The 19,281-nt window shown below is 41.3% G+C and overlaps 3 protein-coding genes across 4 annotated transcripts; 1 reads left to right on the plus strand and 2 right to left on the minus strand.

Moving 5' to 3' along the window:
• The first annotated feature begins 98 nt into the window (after positions 1-98).
• Positions 99-4,361, plus strand: LOC306701937 (uncharacterized protein). The gene is made up of 7 exons (XM_079167388.1): positions 99-431; positions 620-718; positions 1,151-1,179; positions 1,604-1,629; positions 2,336-2,401; positions 2,494-2,556; positions 3,022-4,361. Exons 1-7 carry the CDS (start codon positions 350-352, stop codon positions 3,218-3,220), a joined length of 564 nt encoding a protein of 187 aa, XP_079023514.1. The 5' UTR covers positions 99-349; the 3' UTR covers positions 3,221-4,361.
• Positions 3,699-8,839, minus strand: LOC306701923 (uncharacterized protein). 2 transcript variants are annotated; one of them, XM_079167371.1, is made up of 9 exons: positions 8,702-8,839; positions 8,408-8,516; positions 7,695-7,733; positions 7,301-7,609; positions 6,660-6,968; positions 6,233-6,547; positions 5,854-6,009; positions 5,705-5,778; positions 3,699-5,440 (listed from the first exon to the last, which is right to left on the minus strand). In XM_079167371.1, the coding sequence occupies exons 1-8, from the start codon at positions 8,744-8,746 to the stop codon at positions 5,735-5,737; spliced, it is 1,326 nt and encodes a 441-aa protein (XP_079023497.1). In that variant the 5' UTR covers positions 8,747-8,839; the 3' UTR covers positions 3,699-5,440; positions 5,705-5,734. The 2 variants fall into 2 exon arrangements, with proteins under 2 accessions (XP_079023497.1, XP_079023496.1); XM_079167370.1 differs by having other exon boundaries at positions 3,699-5,443.
• Positions 8,840-11,220: 2,381 nt separating this feature from the next.
• Positions 11,221-18,105, minus strand: slc25a33 (solute carrier family 25 member 33). Its single transcript, XM_079178221.1, has 7 exons — positions 17,910-18,105; positions 15,963-16,136; positions 14,649-14,726; positions 13,411-13,511; positions 13,023-13,089; positions 12,186-12,466; positions 11,221-12,082 (listed from the first exon to the last, which is right to left on the minus strand). Exons 1-7 carry the CDS (start codon positions 17,948-17,950, stop codon positions 11,883-11,885), a joined length of 942 nt encoding a protein of 313 aa, XP_079034347.1. The 5' UTR covers positions 17,951-18,105; the 3' UTR covers positions 11,221-11,882.
• Between the last annotated feature and the right edge of the window lie 1,176 nt (positions 18,106-19,281).

A 19,281-nucleotide genomic window follows, 5' to 3' on the forward strand; every position in this document is an offset into this window, starting at 1 on the left:
AGCGGGTGGCGCTGCTATATTTCTGGAACGAAACCAGACTCAAAACCATAAAAGAAGAATGCGTCAAGCGGAAACGATGCAACGATTGACGGCACAAATGTTTTCAGCACCTGGGTCAACAAAGGAAAGCGGGGTTTACCCCTCTCTATGCTTCTAAACCAGCGTTCGACTCCACACAGAATTGTCCCTACTACACACGTCACAAAACGAGCTCCTACTGGTTATTTCGGAGGGAGGAGTTAAGGTTGTTGGTCTGCTTTTGGTAAAAAAAAAACAGCTTAACCGAAACAGGAACAGACCAAAAAATAACAAATCACAGAAATTTGAACGAGAAAATCAAATAACAAAAATGTCTTCGCTAAGAAGCAAATCCACGCAGGACATTAGCGACCTTTTGGATGAATACGGGATAAAGCACGGGCCTGTGGTCGGTGAGTGACTCACAGTCAACAGTCAACGTTCAACGGTTACTTTGCGCCCGTTTTTGAATCAGCGTTAACTTCATAGGCCTCCCCGCTACGTGTTAACTCGCTCTACTCCTGTCATAGTGGTTGAATTCATGCGTTTGTCTTCGTGCACTTGTTCATTATCTCTCAAATGACTTTTTGTTTGTTCTCAGACTCCACCAGAAGTCTGTATGAGAGGAAGCTGAAAGAGGCCATGGCCAAAGGGAAACGATCGAAAGAATTACCTGATAAAACCTACTACAGAGAAGAGGGTCACTTGTACTTTTATCTATCACCTACACTTGAATACTGAAACTTTACTTTGATGAATAAATGTGACGGTATAGTGCATACACAAGTCCACAAATGTACCAGAAGTCTAATATATAATCTAGATTTATAACTGTAATATGTTGCCATTATAACTGCACTGTTACAAACTAATTCTAAAGTTGTGTCTATTATATAAGATGGAAAAAGACTGGAAACATCTGCTATTGTGTTTTAATTAACAAGAGAGGGTGTTGATCAGGTGGTCCACCACTAACTAGATGAGTTCTTAACTGTATTAATGAACACATGCTTTTTGTTTAAGGGTGGCAAAATAGACTTGGGTGGCAATTATTGTATTTGTGTGGGTAATGGTGTAATGGAAATGTGGACTTGCGCTGACATTTAACATGATGTTTGTGTTTTCATTTCAGAGGAAGTCACCTATGAATACAGGACACCTGTAAGTAAATCTGTCCACTCTGTTTTTAGTTGTATTATTATTCCTCGCCTTATAAATAAAGATAAATATTTGATGAAGACTGTTAGGGAAATGTGTCCTTTTTGCATGTCAGCTACAATTTGTGGGTCTCCTAAACTTTTAGGTTGAGTGGCCAGAGTGTGAGAGATTTTGTTGCCTGATTTTGACAACAAAATAAAGTTATGTCAAGTGAATTATAGTTATTTATACAGAGCAAAATCACATGTGTATATGAAAAAGGACTTACTGCTCATTTGTTTTTCTAATCTTATTGAGGAGGGGTGTCCCATGGAAGGGCCCGAGATAACAATATAAATGAAACGTAATGTAAATTAAACGCAGTGTTGTTTGTATGAACACTGGTGTAACACTTCACTACTTCTTCTCACTGTTTGCCGTTTTGCAGGTCAGGGGTGAAGGCGCAGGAAACAGGTCAGTTCTCTCTAAGTCCTCTGTCTGCTCCAAACACCCGTTGCCTTTCTTCTATTTCAGTAAATCAAATTGAAAAATAAAAATCTAACTTAGTAATTATTTTTCTTGTCTATCTACATACCTGAAAACTTGTCGGCGAAATTCGCCGTTTTGAATCCATAATATGTCATCCACGTGAATCGTGTAGATCCGTAGTTTTGTTTTCATGGGGGGGGGGGGTCAACTGGCCAGCCAGCGTTTCTCAGATTGGAGTGAGACGAGGAGAAAAGGTGATCTCGTGATCTTCACAATAAAACATCTTTGATGTGACGTGTCGAGTCTTGGCCAATCAGCGTTAAGATGTCTACACCGTCTTTCCCTCCGTTAAAGTTTAAGTTCCCTTATGTTCCGTTACAGTTCAGACTTACTGGTTTAAGTTAACGTTCACTGCATGCGGAACTTTGTTGACTGTTAACGGTCGTCATTATCATGATTTAGGAGGAAAAAACGTAACGTGATAAAACATCAACAAGGGCTCACGTGCCCTCTCATCACACTGCCAGACACTGTTCACTGTGATGACCACAGCCAAAGTAGATTATCATTTTAATTTAAATAATATAACTGGATTGAATGCATATTAATCGCAAATAGAAGATAGGCCTCAATCCTAACAGCTTTACAGTAAACGTAGAAGTTACCTTTTCCACCTCTTATGAGTTTGCAGGTATGTATCCAGTGGCTCTTACATGACGCCAAGACCAGAGTGGAGTTCGAGGGAAGTTGGACATGAGTAAGTTATATAAATATATACATCTTTGCAGTAGTAGTTGTCTCAGTTGGTGAGAAGTTTCCACATGTTCTGTTTTATGTTACTCTCTGCAGGCCATCCTACTCAAGCTACTCAAGGCCAAAGCCTGAATACAGAGGAAGAGATCTTGTTGCTGAGTAAGTGTATTTATACAAAGTCAAATAGTGTCGTCAGAATCTATTTTGGTTATAGCTATATTTTTTACTGTACTACAGTACTGCAAGTACCTTACTTGACTATTTCCATTTCATGCTACTTCACACTTCATTACAGTTCAGAGGTAAATATTGTAATATTTACCTCAACTATATTACTGCAACTATCGTGACTGGTTACTTTAAAGATTAAGATTTTACGAGTTTATAAATTAAGATGTTTCAGATCAAAGTACCCAACAGTATATAATATATATAAAGTTATGAGTACCAACTCGACCAACTGCAACAGTAAAATGCTACGTACACATTGATGCATCAGTAATAATTGAATCATCTAAACTATAACGGTAACACTCACTTTACTTTTGACATTTTAAGTACATTTAGCCAATTATGTTTATATCTTTTTTTAATGTACTCAAGGATAATTACATTTCCTTTCAGGCCCAGCATGTACGACAAACCGTCGACTTACAGTAACTCCTACGTGACTCCGACACTCGTCAAATCTCCAGAGGCTCCGAAGTCGTCTCGCGTCATCCCACTCTGGGTTCAGTTTGTGTTCTTCCTGGCTGTGGCAGCCTTCCTCTACTTAGTGTTTTCCAGTATGGAGTCAAATGAATCCCTCAAAGCAATAGAATGATTTTTTTTTTTGTTCATGCTCAGTTTATGTGGATATTATACAAAATTGTGTATTTTAATTGGACGAATGTGTTTTGGTTGATGCCTTTATTTTAGACATTGCTGAGATTGGGCTTTATGCAATATTTCTATGCTTTATAGTTGCAGTGTACTTGCTTGCTTATGTTTCTGGGTAGAATAGTCAACCAGCATTACTATATGACCACTACTAGAAAAGATGAGGATGCCACTTTATTAGGACATATCACTCCGAAATACAGAGAAGCTTTCTTCCTCTTACCTGGACAGTTTCAGTGAGATCATCATCATCCACAGCTCCTCCACAGCACAGTGCACCACTTCTTGCAGGGCTAAATATGTCAAGAAATTACATTACATTTCCAGATATTATGCCACAGTTGATGTCATTTAGAAAGAGACATTTTGATGTTGACTAAGGTTTGTTTTTGCGCGTAAAGAATCTCAAACTGCAAGCAAAATGCCAGTCAACCCCATTTTATTGTCGTTAGCCTCAGTCAATTAAATATACTGTAAATCTCAGCAATTCACAATGAATCTATCTGCATGGGAAGATCTCACCTTTTTTATCCACATCATACAACATTGGACACAAATCTCTCAGACTTCATAGGCCATTGTTTAAATTTGAGCTTCCATCAAGATAATTTGTCGATTCACAGAATTTTAATCAACTTTTAGATATATTTCTTAGCACTAAAATACATAGGACAGATTGGGTCCATGTTTCAAAACCAAACAAACGGCTAAACTCGTCACAGTGCATTAATCAATCTGCTGTTCAGTATCAAAAGTACAACACTGCTTCCATTTGTCAGTTATCAGAAATGAATATTAAAAATACAGTTTTCAGACCAGCTGTATTACAAGTGCCTAAGTGGTTTTGTGGGAATAATTGGGATTTAATTGTTTTTTTTCAGCATTTAGTAAGTAGTAACATTTTATCTTGGGTGAAAATATGGAGTTGAAGCGTTTATACAAGCTGTAATGACATGTTTATGCTTTGTTCCAGTCGAGATATTACATTTATATTATCCAACCTTTACATTCTGTAGAGTTTGATGTGATGTGTTTTGTATTGCCGTTACATAATTTCAACTATTAAAAGAGCTTGCATATGGAAACATTTGAAGCGCCTAGTAATTTATTCAAAAGCAACAATGTTTAAGCAATTGAGGACATAGAAATAAATGAATTATACTATGCGTTACTGGGAGGACTGTGGCTTAGTGGGGAGCAGGGCCGTCCTTCAATCAAAGGATCGGCGGTTCAATCCCCAGCTCACATGTCAGTGTGTCCTTGGGCAAGACACTTAACCCCAAAATTGTGCCTACGGTGTGTGTGTGCGCGTGAATGTTAGTCCTGATGGTGGGCATGTTAGCCCCATCCGTGTATGAATGGGTGAATGACGACAAGTAGTGTGAAAGCGCTTTGAGTGGTCGCAAGTGCAGTCCATTGGCCATTATTTTGAAAGATTTTCCCTCTTATGTAGTTTGATCTGATGCGATAAATCAACCCACAGAAATATTTGTAGATTGTCAAACAAAACTCATTGAACCCAGAAGCTCCAACAACAGCACGTTTTAATCAACTACAGCTTCTATTAACTTCAAGTGCAGTGATCTACACATTGTAAATGACAGAAGATGCATTGGGTTAGACTTAAAATACAAAAACACTTTCTAATCCTTTAAGGATCATTGATCTGTAGAAGCGAGTACATAAGCTAGCGGAGCCTGTCTTTAGTGTTACTTGGTGATAAATACCAAATGTCCTACAATGCATTTACACAGACCTGAGGGATCCCCAGTTTAGCTTTTAGTCACTCGACACATCTGGTGTCATGGCAGTAGCCAAATCTGAAGTCTAGCTGGAACCCCTACAGACATTGAACTGGAAATAATCTACACTGTCAGTCTTCTGTGGCTTTTAGTTCACACCTCATCATAATAGAAGGCTTTAAAGCCAATCACATCCATTATTTCCCAGCAGTACCACTAGCCTGAAGTTTGGTGGGATGTAGGTCAATGTTAGTCCAGTAAAAACTGCCTTATCCAGACTACTGAACTGGGTCCAGGTGGTGCCTCTTTCCAGAGGTGGATGGATGACCGACTGAGCGGTTTGGTTCTGTGTTACGTCTCTTGCCGACTGAATCCACGATGGACGCTGTCCGAGCCCCCTGAACGTCCTCTCACTTGTGATTCTGCTTAAAAAGGATGAAACAAAATGCTTCACTTTAATTTACTACAGACAATGACAAATCAAATATTACAGTGCCTATAAAACATTCACAGCTCCTTGCAAGTTTTCATTAAAATAACAATGAATCACAGTAAATTTAATGTGGATTTTTCAAATCAACAAAAAAAAATCATTTGTTAAATGACTACAAAGTGATCTAAATTAATTACGAAAACAAAATGCTTGAAAAATGTATGTTATGTGCAACAATCATGACCATCAATACCTTTAGTGATATGGTAGCCTGCATACCCCGTCATAGCTTGTTAATTGATAAGGCAACATAAGTGTTATCCACACCTGTAAGCAGAAACACATCTATTAGTCCGGGCAGACGTACAGGACGTTATCGAGAAAAGGGACAAAGGAACTTACAGGTTCTGGTCTCTCGCTCCAATTCAGTGGGCTTCTTCTTCTTCTTGTTGTTACACAGCACCTTGGCCACAATGATTAAAACGATGACAGCTACAACAAATGTCAGGCCGGACACAAGCCAGCTGATCACCATTGGACTCAGTACTGGATCTGGGTCTGAGGATGGGAGGAGAAGTTACATACAGGATGGGTTTTCATAGATGGGATTTCATCTATGTGATTCAAATACAGTCGAAAACGAGGAACACAAAAAAAAAAGAATCTAAATGATAAATATGAATAATTTGGTATCCTGTTTTTTTTAGCCAACACATACGTATGCTATTCTTTGCCTATGTTACTGATCTTTAATCTGTCTCTATCATACTATCAGTGTCACCTCTGATGGCTATAGGCAGGGGCTGGCTTTCTCTGGAGACAAAGGTGCGTCCACCCAGCTGGACCCGATACAGGCAGTAGTAGTATCCCTCGTTGGAGCTCTGGGCGTTGGGAAAGGTGAAAGTGACGGACTGGCTGAGGGCGGGCAGGGACTGGCGCACTGTGCCGTTGGAGCGGATCAGGCGCAGCTGGAAGGAACCTCCAGGGTACTGCTGCGGGGTGGAGCAGGTGATGTTAAAATTGTGGCCTTTAATGACGGAACCAGCCGGGGCCTCGGTGGACGTGTTGTACCAGTGTTGGGGAGTCAGGAGTTCCACTGTGATCGTTCAAAAAGGAATTAAATTGGTTATGGTATTCAGGGTAATACAGACATTTGGAGTGGGCACTGGTGCAATAGAGTTAGATAAGACGATGCGGTTGTGACTCACCAACGGTGATGTTTATAGAGTTGCTTGGTGGGGAGCTCAGCAGCTGAGAGGGGAAGCCGCCTTTGATTCTGTAAAGACAACTGTAGCTGCCCTGGTGGAAAGTCTCTATGTCGGACAGTGTCAGCTCCACTTTGGTCTGGGTCTGGTCCGCCCTCTGTGTAACCAGTGGTGTAGACACTCCATGCTTGTACAGGTGGAAGTCACTGAGGTGGTGACCCAGCAAAACACTGCAGCCGAAGCGAACAGCCTCGCCAGGAGAGAACACAGTGTGAAGTGACAGGAGGGTGAGGGTGGGCATTAAAAGGGTACCTGTGAGTAAAGATGAATCACAAAATGTGAATCAGATCATGAAATTATAAAATGTAAGAGAGCAATCTCAGAAGAGATGGGTCCTCAAGTGAGTTTTGAAGACAGAGTGGGATTCTGCTGAGTTTGGGAACTCATTCCACCACGGAAAAGAGTTTGGATTTAGATTTAAGATTTCGTGAAAATTGTGCGCAGTATGAATATGAATTTGTATGCATACATGTCCAACTGGTCACTGACCAGAGTAGCCTCTATGAATCAACCCAGCAGAAATCACTCAACCATCTCGCACTGCTCCTTGGTGGATTAAATGCGTGTACAGAGCGGGCTGTCACCTGAGCATTTCACCCCTGCATCTTTCTCATGGGTGCAGTAGGCGTTACTGTGAAGGACGACAGCACAGCGTGTCAAACTGGCCTCGTGTCCGGAGCACTGGACATGCCGCAGCCAGATCTCTCCACTGCCTGCCCCAAACACTGCACCACGAAGGGCAGATTCAGCTAAGCCACAGCCCAGCTCCAGGCACACCACATCAGCCTCCCGGAGGTCCCAGCCATGGTCACACACAGTCCCCCACCGGCCATGGCGGAGCACCTCAACTCTGCCAGAACACTTGTTCTCCCCGTCCGCTAGTCTGACCCCACCTGTGGATCAGAGAAAAATCACTTAGAGACAGAGAGAGTGGGACCAGCTATGGATGCAGCAGGTTTATATCAATCCCAGGCATACCAAAAGCAGCAACTCCATCCCACAGAACACCTAACAGGCCTGTGAGGAAATTACAAACAAAAAATACAGATTAAAATCCATTAGAAACGTCAACTATTAACATTCAATCGCTAATTTATTAGGTACACCTAACATTATACTAACTAAAATGATCTAATACAACAGTGCTGCATTGAACGCCCCCTTCATCAGTGTGTTCAGTTTCGGTTGAAAGAAGTGAGAAGTGTCGATTCAACTTTATAGTCATTTTGAAAGGCTGTAGTTTTGAGATTTTCACAAAACTATACCTTGTTCAACCCATTTAGCCATGGCATGAGCTTGAACTAAATATCATAATACCCCTCAAAACAATTCAACAGTTCAACAGCACCACAACCCAAAATAACCATACATTAGTAACAGCACCTCTCTACAACAACCACTAAACATCATAACCTTAATGAGGGTAACATGTATTACAGGGATGTTGTATTGGACTGCTTTACTTTCAGCTCACGTTAGATGGCCCCAATAAACAGATACAAGATGATGGCGTTTTTTCTTTACAATGTATTAATACGCTTACCAAAGGAATTGTGCTAACTTAAGTTAAGTTATCCTGTTGCATAATCACATGAACCATAAGCTATCGTTAACGTTACATATGTTAAATGGTCTTGCGTCAGAGTTGGCGTTAACTGACAAACGAGCTTAACCAGCCGTTATTAGCTTACCTGTTAAAGGGATGTGGAGGAACCTCAGCATGGCGCCCCTCACCCTTCCATCAGACGGCTGGGTGGTCAGGGTGCCAGTTGTGGTGATGACGCAGACTGCCGTTGAAAGCTAGAGACCGAACAAAACATTAGCTAGCTTGTGTGCTACAAAGGGTCAGCTCGGCTAACTAACTAACGTTCAACAAACAGCTAACGGTTAGCTACGTAACTTAACCCAACTGACTCTGTCGGTGCCGGGTGCAAAGACATTATACTAATACTAATGCAGTGTGGCAAACAGATAATTATTGTCACCAGAAAAAAGTGAAGCTGCTGATGAGTCCGGTTGGCTGTCACCATTACACGACGTACACTGTCAGGATAACGTTGTGAAAATAAAAGTACTCGCCGTTAGGCCACCATCCTCCTCACGTCGACCATTCGGGAGTTCGGGAGCTGAGCAGTGGAGTCGTTCTCCCTGCGGCAGACAGAGGTCACCACAGCCGCAGCGCTGCATTTAATCCCATTGGTGTCTCCTTGGAGGGTCACTACTCGGTAGAGGGCAGTAGCTACAATTACAAAATGCATTTCCTGCAGAAAATGCGTTTGAAAGCTGAAATGATTCGCAAAAAACTGCTGAAAATACAGAAATGGGAGAGTACCCGTGAAAAATGTTGAAGGCCAAAAGCATTGACCTGCACTGCTGAAAACCCTTCCAGTTGAAATGTCTAACTGGCAGACTTGGAAGCTAAACTGTATTAATTAAAGAAGCTAAGAGCTGAATTACAATGCAGGAAAAACTAAGTAATATTAGTAAAAGTAGTAGTAGTAGTAGCAGAACTATTAGTAGGAGTAGTAGGAGTAGTAAAAGCAGTTTAATTTAATTTAACATAATTTGAATAGGCCTACACAAAGTAAAGGGACGCTGTTGCATTGTCAAAGGTGAGAATACAAATCATTCAGTCCTTTCCCTTTTTGAAATTAAAATTTGACGAAGTTGATTTGTCTTTTCGAGAGGTTCTGATTGGATTTCTATATTTGTAATGTGAACTTGGACAGGCCGTGTTTATTGACTATGGCTGTATTTTATTTCTGCACCCAGAGGAAGGCTTTTAGCTGAAACGCATTGCATGTCAAGAAATAGAAAAGAAAATACACAAAAATACATTCTTAAACTCAGTTGAGGCTTCAGCATTAAATATTATATTGTATCTTTGGGCATAAAGGCTTGAGTTACAGCCTTATTAGTACAAATTCTCTTTGTTTGCCTACTATTCCTGTACCAGGGCTGGGCAAGGAAACACTGTCTGTGGAGGCACAGAAAGGTAATTTGATACTATAAAGAACGATTGTTGTTATAACATTTAGCAACCTTCATCTATGAGGAAGTGAAAGAACAGCAGAAGGGATTGTTCACAACCTGGCAACCTAAAGTTGTTATCTTGTTGTAGTTTAAACATTTCAGAGAGTGTGGGAAGAACAGCCGGAAAAGGGTGACCAGCACCTCCTTCACCATTGTAGACACAGATAGCCCCACCACCCAAAGAATAACACAATTCTCCTGCTGAAATCCTTCCATCTTTTGTCATGAGCCTGTTCTTCCAAGATGGAAAGGACAATGTGAATGAATCACCCAAAAAACACATCAGAAAGAAGACTTATTTGCTGATTCATGTCTGCGATGTGAAATCGTTTCACACACCAAGTGACTCACCCAATAAAATTCCATTTCCCGGTCAGAGATGACTATAGGCTTTCCTTTGGCCCAGGGTGTTTTTTCCTTCCTCGTTTGTATTCTAACCAAATGGGTTTGCATTTTCAGTACCTCATTTGCGTCCATGATAGACCACAAGTCATTTAGAACAGAGCCACTTCCTCTGACTCTGACTCAGGCCCCGCAGCAGCTGCGCCCTGGAGAGCTTGTGAAGGCAGTGGGCAAAAATAATAGATATCCTGAAAACCAGTCCGTCTGAAAGAGAACTGCAACTTGGCTGACGATATATTTCCCATTCAAACCACAGAGGCTGCAAAGCCAAGAGGTTGGAGTCGTGGAAATGACCGAATCGGAGTCTATAGACCTCAATCCTATCCGGAATTTGTAGGACTGGAAATGTGTCGTCTCGTGGTCCCTTTACAATTTGACGTTGTCAGTTTTACGAAAAATAGGGACAAACTGTCTAGACGAGTTTTACTCTCGACTCAAGTCTGTAATTGCTGCCTACGGTGCCTTTACAATTCAACACCGACTTCTGCATCAAATGTGTACACATTTCCTTTCACCTTGGAATCAAATAATGAATAAATAATAATTTTTTTATCTTGCTCAAGGTGATAAAAGATGAGCTCAACTGTGATTCAAAGTTGTAAAAATAAGTACAAAGATGTCCACGGGGTGATTATTTTTTTTATAGACATATGTGGAAGGCTGTATGTGAGGCAGCCATTACTAAATAACACAATGTCAGCAATCTAAATTAACGCGACGAAAGTGAACAGAAAACACATCTTGATGTTCAGTCGAAGCATAACGCTTGTTTGAAATAAGAGAGCAGAGAGCCTGTACTGCACATTTTCGGTTGGAGACATTTAGAATAATCCTAAAAGTTGAAATGAATTCCTTTAAGAAAGCTCCGAAGACACATTTTTTCCTCCAAAAATATTTTTCAGCAAAATCTCGCCGTCATCACCAAATAGAAATTCTCAACTAAACCAAACAGAATATTTGGACTTTAGAACAGAACCAGCCAACTAGTCCCTCGAGCTTTCATCACAGTAATGGTACATTTATGTAATAATTAAATGATTTCTTCAGCATTTGGGTGAATAACTTGATATTGTTTCTTGATGCATTTTATTGAGCCATTGGTCAAATAGGCATCCAAGTTCTCATTATATTGTAAAAGGTGACTATCTTTTTTCCACAAAGAAAACATACAGATAAGCCTGCATGTATGTGTATATATATATATATATATATATTTCTCTGTAAATCAAACTTCAAAACCAGTGAATTTGTGAAACAGAAAAATTCAAAATGATGGTGGTCATTACATTTCAAGGAGCAGCACTAATAATAGCACTTTATCTGAATTACCAAGAGTCAACCTGTGCAACCATGTCTGTTGGTACATTTACCACTGATAAAAAGAGAACAAACAATGTCATAAAAGAACAAAATATACAATAATTTAGTTAACTTAACACTAGTCCTCTAAGAAGATGACCTTTTTTTCACAGGTTTGGAGTTTTAATTTAAGTACCATGACTTCTTCAGTTGTTTTGATAAACTCCTAACAACAAGCTTTCAATAAAACAATGTGTTTAGCTCTTTGGATAACAGTACAACCTGCTTCAGCTCCACCATAAAAGTCTCTGTAGCACCACATTAAATAAAATGTCTGTACTGCATTTTCAAAAGTCTATTGCCCAGCAGGTTTTTGTGGTTTTGTGTGGCATCCATTGTTTGTCAGGATTCCAACTATCCAGCAGTTTTTCTTCACTTTGATTCTCCAAGAAGATGGACAATGAGTTCATACGTGGAGAGGACGATGGCTGTGTTGGGGATTTGTCTAATTAGCTGTGGAACGAGTCCTCTATAAAAAGCTGCATAGCCTTCCTCCACAGCTATTAACCTCCCCGTCTGGAAGAAATACTTGTACTTGCTGCCCTCCTCACGCAGCCTTGTCCGAATTACCTCTGTGGAGACAAAAAAAAAAAGTATTAGTCATCGAAACAAATACATCTCTCTGACATTAGGTTGTTGTGTTGCAAGAGACAAACAACGGATGTTAGTGTTTACCGTGTGGATAGGCTATGCAGGACGCACAACCCTTTGAAAAAGCAGCAGCCATCATCAGACCCAGGAAGACGGACGCTCCTTTCTCCTTTTCACCATTTGAGGAGGCGAATTGGCGCTCGGCGAGGTGCTTCTTCAGTGTCTCGTAGATGAGGAAGCAGATCATGGTCTCCGAGATGCCAGCATAAGATGCAGTCAAGCCTCGGTAGAAGCCCCGAATTCCTTCCGATTTGTAAACATATCGGGCGCACTGCAGTGCATTCATCTTCTTCTCTCCTCTGGCTCTAAAGAGGAGAAACGGACTCATTAGTGCCAAAATCACATTTGGTGGGAAGGTTGACACAACAGCTATTCTAACTGTTAATGATCATCTTATCAGTTTTTCTGTTTGTTGTCTAAGTGATTTATCAACTTTCAGCCCTTTGAGGAAGTATGTAACCCCCTGGAGTTTCCTTATTGAGTTGAATGAGAATCAATATAGTTGTCACTGTATTTTGTGCCACAGGACAGGTGTTCTTTCCAGACAGAGTGGACAGATCTGTTCCTGGGTCCTCACATGATACTACTGCCCTGTACTCTGTCGTGTAAATATAGACTCTTCTGCTGCACGCAGGACAGTGCGTCAGCACTGTGTATTTATGGAGCCGGGTCACACGCTCAGTCTCACAAACTGCACAAGGACACCACCGTGGAGGTCTGTTAAAGGTTTCTGTTAAAGGTCACATTATATGGAGTAATTCACCCTAAAATAAGTCAGATTGTTCTACACAACTCTACCGCAGAATACTAGAGCTGAAATATGAGGACACACATGATAGGTGACATTAAGAGTGTACACACTTTTTCTCCAGCTGCATTCTGGTCTTGACCATCCAGATGGGGTTCATCAGAGAGTTAGTAACAAAAGCTGAGAGCAGAGGGGTCAAGAAGCACATTCAGTTTTACACTGCAGTCTGACATCAGATTTGTTTCATCCCCTCAATGTAACTCATAACATCTGTAAAAAAAAATGCTGCAGTCAGATATATTTGCCTTGTAATGATTGACCCTTTGAAGTCTAAATGTTTGTTTTTATATTCAAAAGAGCTATGGAAGCATTCTGTTACATCATCCACAGGGTAGACAAAGCATACGCTTTAGCAATACTGTTTTTGCAGGGCCCTGGATTGCATTACATTTTACAGCTGTTTATAAGCATGTAACAAAGGCTAACATGCAGACTGCTCACCTGCAACACCAGCAGAGGACATGTGCACCGGTCCACTATTAGGGACGAACAGCCCATTGAACGTCTCTTTAGCTTTTGAGTACGCAGCAAAGTAAATGGCTCTGAAACACAGAGAACAAACTGGTGAGGACTCTACACAGAAGCAGCTATAAAGAATTAGAACACAGTGATTAAATGAATGCATTTCAATATGTGAACTGGGCCATTCTGCAACAACAACAAAAAAAGTCCATTTGGACTTGTGTTGGCCTTTGACAGAGTGCATCCAGAGCAGTCTGTTTGCCAAATGCCTGTTCTCTCTACTTCTGGAACAAACTGCCACTGCACCAGAATGGGCTGAATAAGCACCACAGATGCCCACAGAGCTGCCCTGAATGTGAGGCTGTGCAAGCTGGCCAGGGGAATAGAGTGACAGTGGAATCACTGGGCGAAGGATCATGCTGCAGCTACTCATTAACCGTGTGGGGAAAGCATACGTAACCTATGAACCTTTTTCAGTTTAACGGAGTCTCAAAGTCTAAATCAACATTTTATGGCAAATGCATCAGGACTGTTAATTGTACGGTTTTATTGAGTTTAGATCATGAACCACGAGAAAACATGCCAAAGTCCAGACTATTTGTTGACACTAAGAAATAAACAGTGAAAATGAAACAATATGTACTGACACAATACTGAACTGTTGTTTTGACTGAAGGCAGGTCAGCTATTATCAAGCCACCGTCAGAACCATGTACGATACTTTAGAGTCGCAGAGTTAAACAAACAGTTCCTTTTTTGTATTTTATGTTGTGTTAAGTTTGATCAAATACAAGTACAGAGGACTCGTGTTGACACATGCTGTAGCCTACAAAAACCAAACAGCTGACTCAAAGAAGCCTGTAAGGCTGGGGGTTTATACAGCCAGTTAATGCTTTCAGCCATTCAAGTAAAACTATAAACACAGCCTCCTGCTTTTTTGTTGTCTTTGGTTAGTGGCTGCGCATTGATACACTCTGAAGAGCCCTGCCACATCAAAACAACAGACTTCACAGAGAACCACACTCTGCCGCCTTCTTGGCCTCTGCTTTGTTTGTTGTTTTTGAATATTCACTTCAATGTGCGTCATCATTAACCTGTACCCCAACTGGCAGGTATCATTAACACAGAGACTGCCATAGTGTCAGGTCTTTGTTGAATAAAACTGTAATGGGTGAGGATGGTGGCGAGACTGAGTGCAGACACTGATTCAACTGTACCTTGAGGGGGCCACACCAACAAGATTCGGCCCCAGACCACGGAAAAGTGATCGCGGTCCCTCTTTTTCTAGTATAGACCTGAAACAAAAGAAAACCACAATCAAAACACTAATATTTGAGTTTACATATATTCCCAGGTTTTATTCATATTCAACTGTCTCTACATATGTGACAGAAAAGGTCAACGTAGGACTGCCGCCGCCGCTTCTATTATGGGAATGATTACGATAGTTCCTGCAGTGAAGCGTTTCGCCAATTCTGTTCACTTGAGCCGGTTTAACCGAGTGTATACATGAGACCTCGCTTCAGTGACCTGTCACGTCGGCCACGTCCCCACGAGGTTGTTTTTAAACTCTGTAGGGCGTGAACGTCATTTGCCAGATGATATGCAGGTCTGTCTGGGGCTACGCAGAGGGAGAGAGTGAAATTGCAATTTGTGTTGGTGTCTGTAATGCAAACCTGTCTCTCAAGCAGTGTTCACGCATTCCACCTGTCTCTCACTGATAACCGGACACCTCCTCTCAAACAACAATGAGTTTAAAAACACAATAATGGAGGGCTCACTACTGAGGTTTCAATCACTTGGAGAAGGGGTTTTATGTCTAGAAATAGTTTTGCATAAATATAAGCCTGTAAATGCAAAGAGAATTCCTTAACAGCTCTGAAAAAGCAAATCGTATCAACTAAGGTAAGTTCACAAGAAAATGTGTATTATGTGTACATATAATTGTTTGGGGCTTTTGAAATATATATGTAATATGCATATTGACATACAACTTAAACAGCTAACAGCAACAGCTGACCAGTCCAGACTGATTCCGTTGGTGGCCCCAATCCTCCATGTGTAATATGACTCTGACTGAGCACCCTGGATAAAACCTCCCCTCCTTCGTCTTAGCACACTAAGGCTGCTTTTAGTTCTTACCAACCTAAGCAGAGTCATAAAAAGGCTACTTTCATGGACAACACACCAAAATAACGTGTAAGGCCTGGTGGGACACAATGTGTCCCAAACAGCTGGTTAAAGACACCAAACAGGAGGGTCCAGATCCTCACGTTATGTAGGATTTGAGGACTGAATTTTAAGACCAATGTAATTTCTTGGACTAAATCAAAAGAACAGGACTTAATACAACTATTCCAAACAAAAAATATTACATATACATTATAATTCGTAATGTCAACACATCAGTTATGCTTAAACATTGAGGTCTTCGCCGGGTAAAACTCAGCAGGTGCGTGTACCTTTGTTTGCAGTTAGAAAAATGCAATGAACTCAAGTAACAGCCAACACATCAAAGACAAACATCTTACCGTAGGACCTGAAGAAGCCCTGGAGTAACTGTACCGGGTCGAATAACTCCAGTGCCGCTGAGGGTGCCCAGATGGACCTGGAAGACGGGTCGAAGGGCGAGACCAGAAGACTGCAACCGTGTTTTCAACACCTCCAGGGGGCAGGTCACGATGGCTCCCACCGTACCACTACATCTGCAAATTGATAATAATACATAAAAGTAAGGATTATGGACTTTCGAGTGTTTTACATTGTACAAGCAAATACATGTAGAGTGGTTCTTCTATTTGCAAGGATACTCATATTGGCTTAGACTGAGCAGAACGTTCTTCCATCATAACAAAGCCGAGGAGCCATGGCCGAGTGCAATGAACAAGTATGGTCAAAGACCGGTCTCTGGACGTGCGATGGAAATACTCAGCGTTAACCCAACACATCTGGTGCAGAGGGTTTTATGGCTCAGACGCTCTAATTGCACTTGGACGGAGTCATTTGCCTGTTTGTTTTTTTATAGCCCTTTTCCTATTCCAGCATAACAAATGCATTTATTTAGTTATCTACAGTTCAAATTGTTAATCTTTTATCAGCCGTGTCTATAAACATATCGGTGAAAGGCTTTGAAGTTTGGAAGGGATCAGACTGCGTCTCTGTACCAGTTGTGCTGTGAGGACAGAGTCAAACACCTGACACAATTACATCAATGAGTATTTATCACCTGTCCGCCCATATCTGAGTGCCTTGTTATTGAATTACAGACATGGAATCATACTCTGTGTTACAGGATGTTCCACGTTGCATAACATAACTTGACAAACAAATACATGCAACTGTGGTGACAATGCGGTGTTGAATTGTTGTGGCCATGATCTGTAACCACATAGTTAAGAAATCCAGGGTGGGAATGCAAGAGGGTGGGCCCTCTGAGAAGGACCAGTGTGTTTGTAATATTACACTGTGTGCATTAAGTATTGGTGTCGTGAGTATATCGACCACAGGCTGCTCAACGAGTTCGGCTGGTTTCGAGTAATTGTTACCTCAAGGGGTAAACACACATCTCTCCAAGGTTCCACATACTGGACGTTATAAGACTGCCTGCGATGTGGTTCAGGCGGATAGAGTTAAACAAAGCGGTCAACATCATCATCGTCTTATTACACAGTTGACTATTCTCTCATTTAGCCAAACTGAGTTGAGCTAGCGTTAGCTAACGTGGTTACTTAAAGGCTCATCATAACATTTCAAGGGTGAAATGGCATCATTTAAAAAAGCCGGTGCTTATTAAACGTGACTTTAACATCACAGGCCTTAGTGTCATTATGAGGAGTTTAGCTAGCATCGCCAGCATGGACGTCTCCACTTTAAACGTTGCATAACCCCAAAGGACACCGCATAAGGTTAGCTAAAGCCCGACATCTCTTACGACTGCGCCACCTTCACAGTCTTGTATTGCACATATTAGCGTCCGTTTTAACGCAGTGTGTCATCTTACATCGCGTTGTTACTCACAACACGAATACGACCTTCCAGACCAGACACATTTAACAGCGATATCTCGCTAGCTAGCTGTGGCTAGCAGGGTTTAGCAAACTTCCGCACAGATGTACCGCCGGTCGGCTCTTTGTCCTCGACAACACTTATTTAATAACTAGTTTAAGATTAAGAAGTTAATACTGTAGTACGTTGTTATTTCGTCTCGTCCGCTTACAGCATAATTAAGCGCGTAATCAAACAAACCAACGTCTCCTGTGTTGAATGCGGCAGATTGTGCTATGCTAACACGAGCTAGCTCGGATACCCTGTTAGCATGCCGACTCTGTAATGCTGAGAATGCGTTAGATTAACGAGTCGTGTATAATCAAAAGGTACGTATTTGACACACGTCGCATAACCCAAGGTCGTGTTACATGAACCTCTGAGCTATTAATAACGTTACTCTGGTTAGAAGCAGTGACGTTAATGAGACTTACCCCCCTGCAAAGAGATTCAGCAGAGTGTCTTTCTTTGCCATCCTTTTCTTTTTCAAACAGCCACCATACTCGTGTCGTGTCGCTTGTTCAAATCTCGTTGGTTCAAAGAGAAGGAGAAGAACAACGGGTGTATGATCCCCGTGTGAGTGTCTGTCTGTCTGTCTGTCTGTCGCTAACCCGGCTCGGTGGAGCGGCAGTGGGTGACCTCAGGAACTGCTCACGGTTTACGTCAGGGGGCCGGACGGGGGTGTTGTCCGTGACGTAGGGACACGTGCTCACCTCCGTCAGCGATTGGTCTTTTCTCTCATGTTGATGGACAATTATTACCAGCAACATAGATTAACAAAACACCAGGAGAACAACACTTTGTACCTCCGAGTTCCCCCTGACCTTCACTGTAAAATAAACGAGTTTCACTCTGCACGATTGACAACAATATTATTCAATGAATTAGTCTTAAAATGAGGTATCATTAAATATAGAGACTAGATTATTTTTGCACACTTTACTTGTAAAGTAGATATGAATAATAAGTATTCGACATAATGAGAATAAAAACTTTATGAAACTGAGAAAAGGTTTCTCTGTGAAGTCTGGTTGGGGAACAGACCGATTCCATCAAACTATTAGTGGCTGTTCCTACTCTGATAAGCAATGGATGGTCTCATCTTTTTAGAAAGGAAGATCTCAGAACAATAAGGCCCTTGATTTTATGCGTGAGGAAATATGACTCCATGCCTGATTGTGTGACATAATGGACATGTGATGTTATGGGATGTGCTGTACACCAATGAGCGGCGAGTAATACAAGTTGGTATGCTGTCACTCTGGGGAGGCTGTAGCAAAATGTTCTCGTCAAACCAGCTGCACTTTCTTTTTGTCCAGTTTGAAATCATAACACAGGTTTGTCATCACGTGTTAACAGTGTTGGCCTACATTATTAACGCGTAACCAGACATGTGCTTGAGCAATAAAGTACATTTCACTTATTGCAAAACAGGTTTTGGGTGTCCTTTATGCAAGTCATACCAACATGAAATGCTTCTGTAATTGAACTTTCAACTGGCAAATTGAAAGTTGTTAAAGTAACTATACATTTACTCCAGTATTGTACTTAAAGTTACTGTGAGGAACTTTTAACTGGTTATAAAACAGTCTCAATTTAGTACTTAGGTCTCTACACAAGTAAACAAGACCACCAGTGAGAAGATTGGCCATTTCTATATAGTTATTCTCAATGCTTCTCACTGGTGCCACCAGATCAGATAATGCACATAATCAGACAAAATTGCGCAGGTTCATCAGAAACTCCTTGAGTTCAGACCCGAGCAGGGCCTCAAGCAGCAACCAGCCCCAGATCCGGCTTCGCTCC

Source organism: Pholis gunnellus (assembly GCF_910591455.1).
Source record: "Pholis gunnellus genome assembly, chromosome: 2".
In the NCBI taxonomy this organism is placed as follows: domain Eukaryota; kingdom Metazoa; phylum Chordata; class Actinopteri; order Perciformes; family Pholidae; genus Pholis; species Pholis gunnellus.

What these genes read in the sequence shown, in the direction of transcription:
- LOC306701937 (XM_079167388.1), top strand. Translation starts at nt 350, where the DNA reads ATGTCTTCGCTAAGAAGCAAATCCACGCAGGACATTAGCGACCTTTTG. An exon ending in GGTGAAGGCGCAGGAAACAG is followed by an intron (nt 1,630 to 2,335) that starts GTCAGTTCTCTC and finishes ATGAGTTTGCAG; the next exon opens with GTATGTATCCAGTGGCTCTT. An exon ending in GGAAGAGATCTTGTTGCTGA is followed by an intron (nt 2,557 to 3,021) that starts GTAAGTGTATTT and finishes ATTTCCTTTCAG; the next exon opens with GCCCAGCATGTACGACAAAC.
- LOC306701923 (XM_079167371.1), bottom strand. Translation starts at nt 8,746, where the DNA reads ATGGTGACAGCCAACCGGACTCATCAGCAGCTTCACTTTTTTCTG. An exon ending in TGCAGGGGTGAAATGCTCAG is followed by an intron (nt 6,969 to 7,300) that starts GTGACAGCCCGC and finishes CTTTACTCACAG; the next exon opens with GTACCCTTTTAATGCCCACC. An exon ending in CTCTATAAACATCACCGTTG is followed by an intron (nt 6,548 to 6,659) that starts GTGAGTCACAAC and finishes GAACGATCACAG; the next exon opens with TGGAACTCCTGACTCCCCAA.
- slc25a33 (XM_079178221.1), bottom strand. Translation starts at nt 17,950, where the DNA reads ATGGCAAAGAAAGACACTCTGCTGAATCTCTTTGCAGGGGG. An exon ending in CTGAATCTCTTTGCAGGGGG is followed by an intron (nt 16,137 to 17,909) that starts GTAAGTCTCATT and finishes ATCAATTTGCAG; the next exon opens with ATGTAGTGGTACGGTGGGAG. An exon ending in GGGCTTCTTCAGGTCCTACG is followed by an intron (nt 14,727 to 15,962) that starts GTAAGATGTTTG and finishes CTTTTGTTTCAG; the next exon opens with GTCTATACTAGAAAAAGAGG.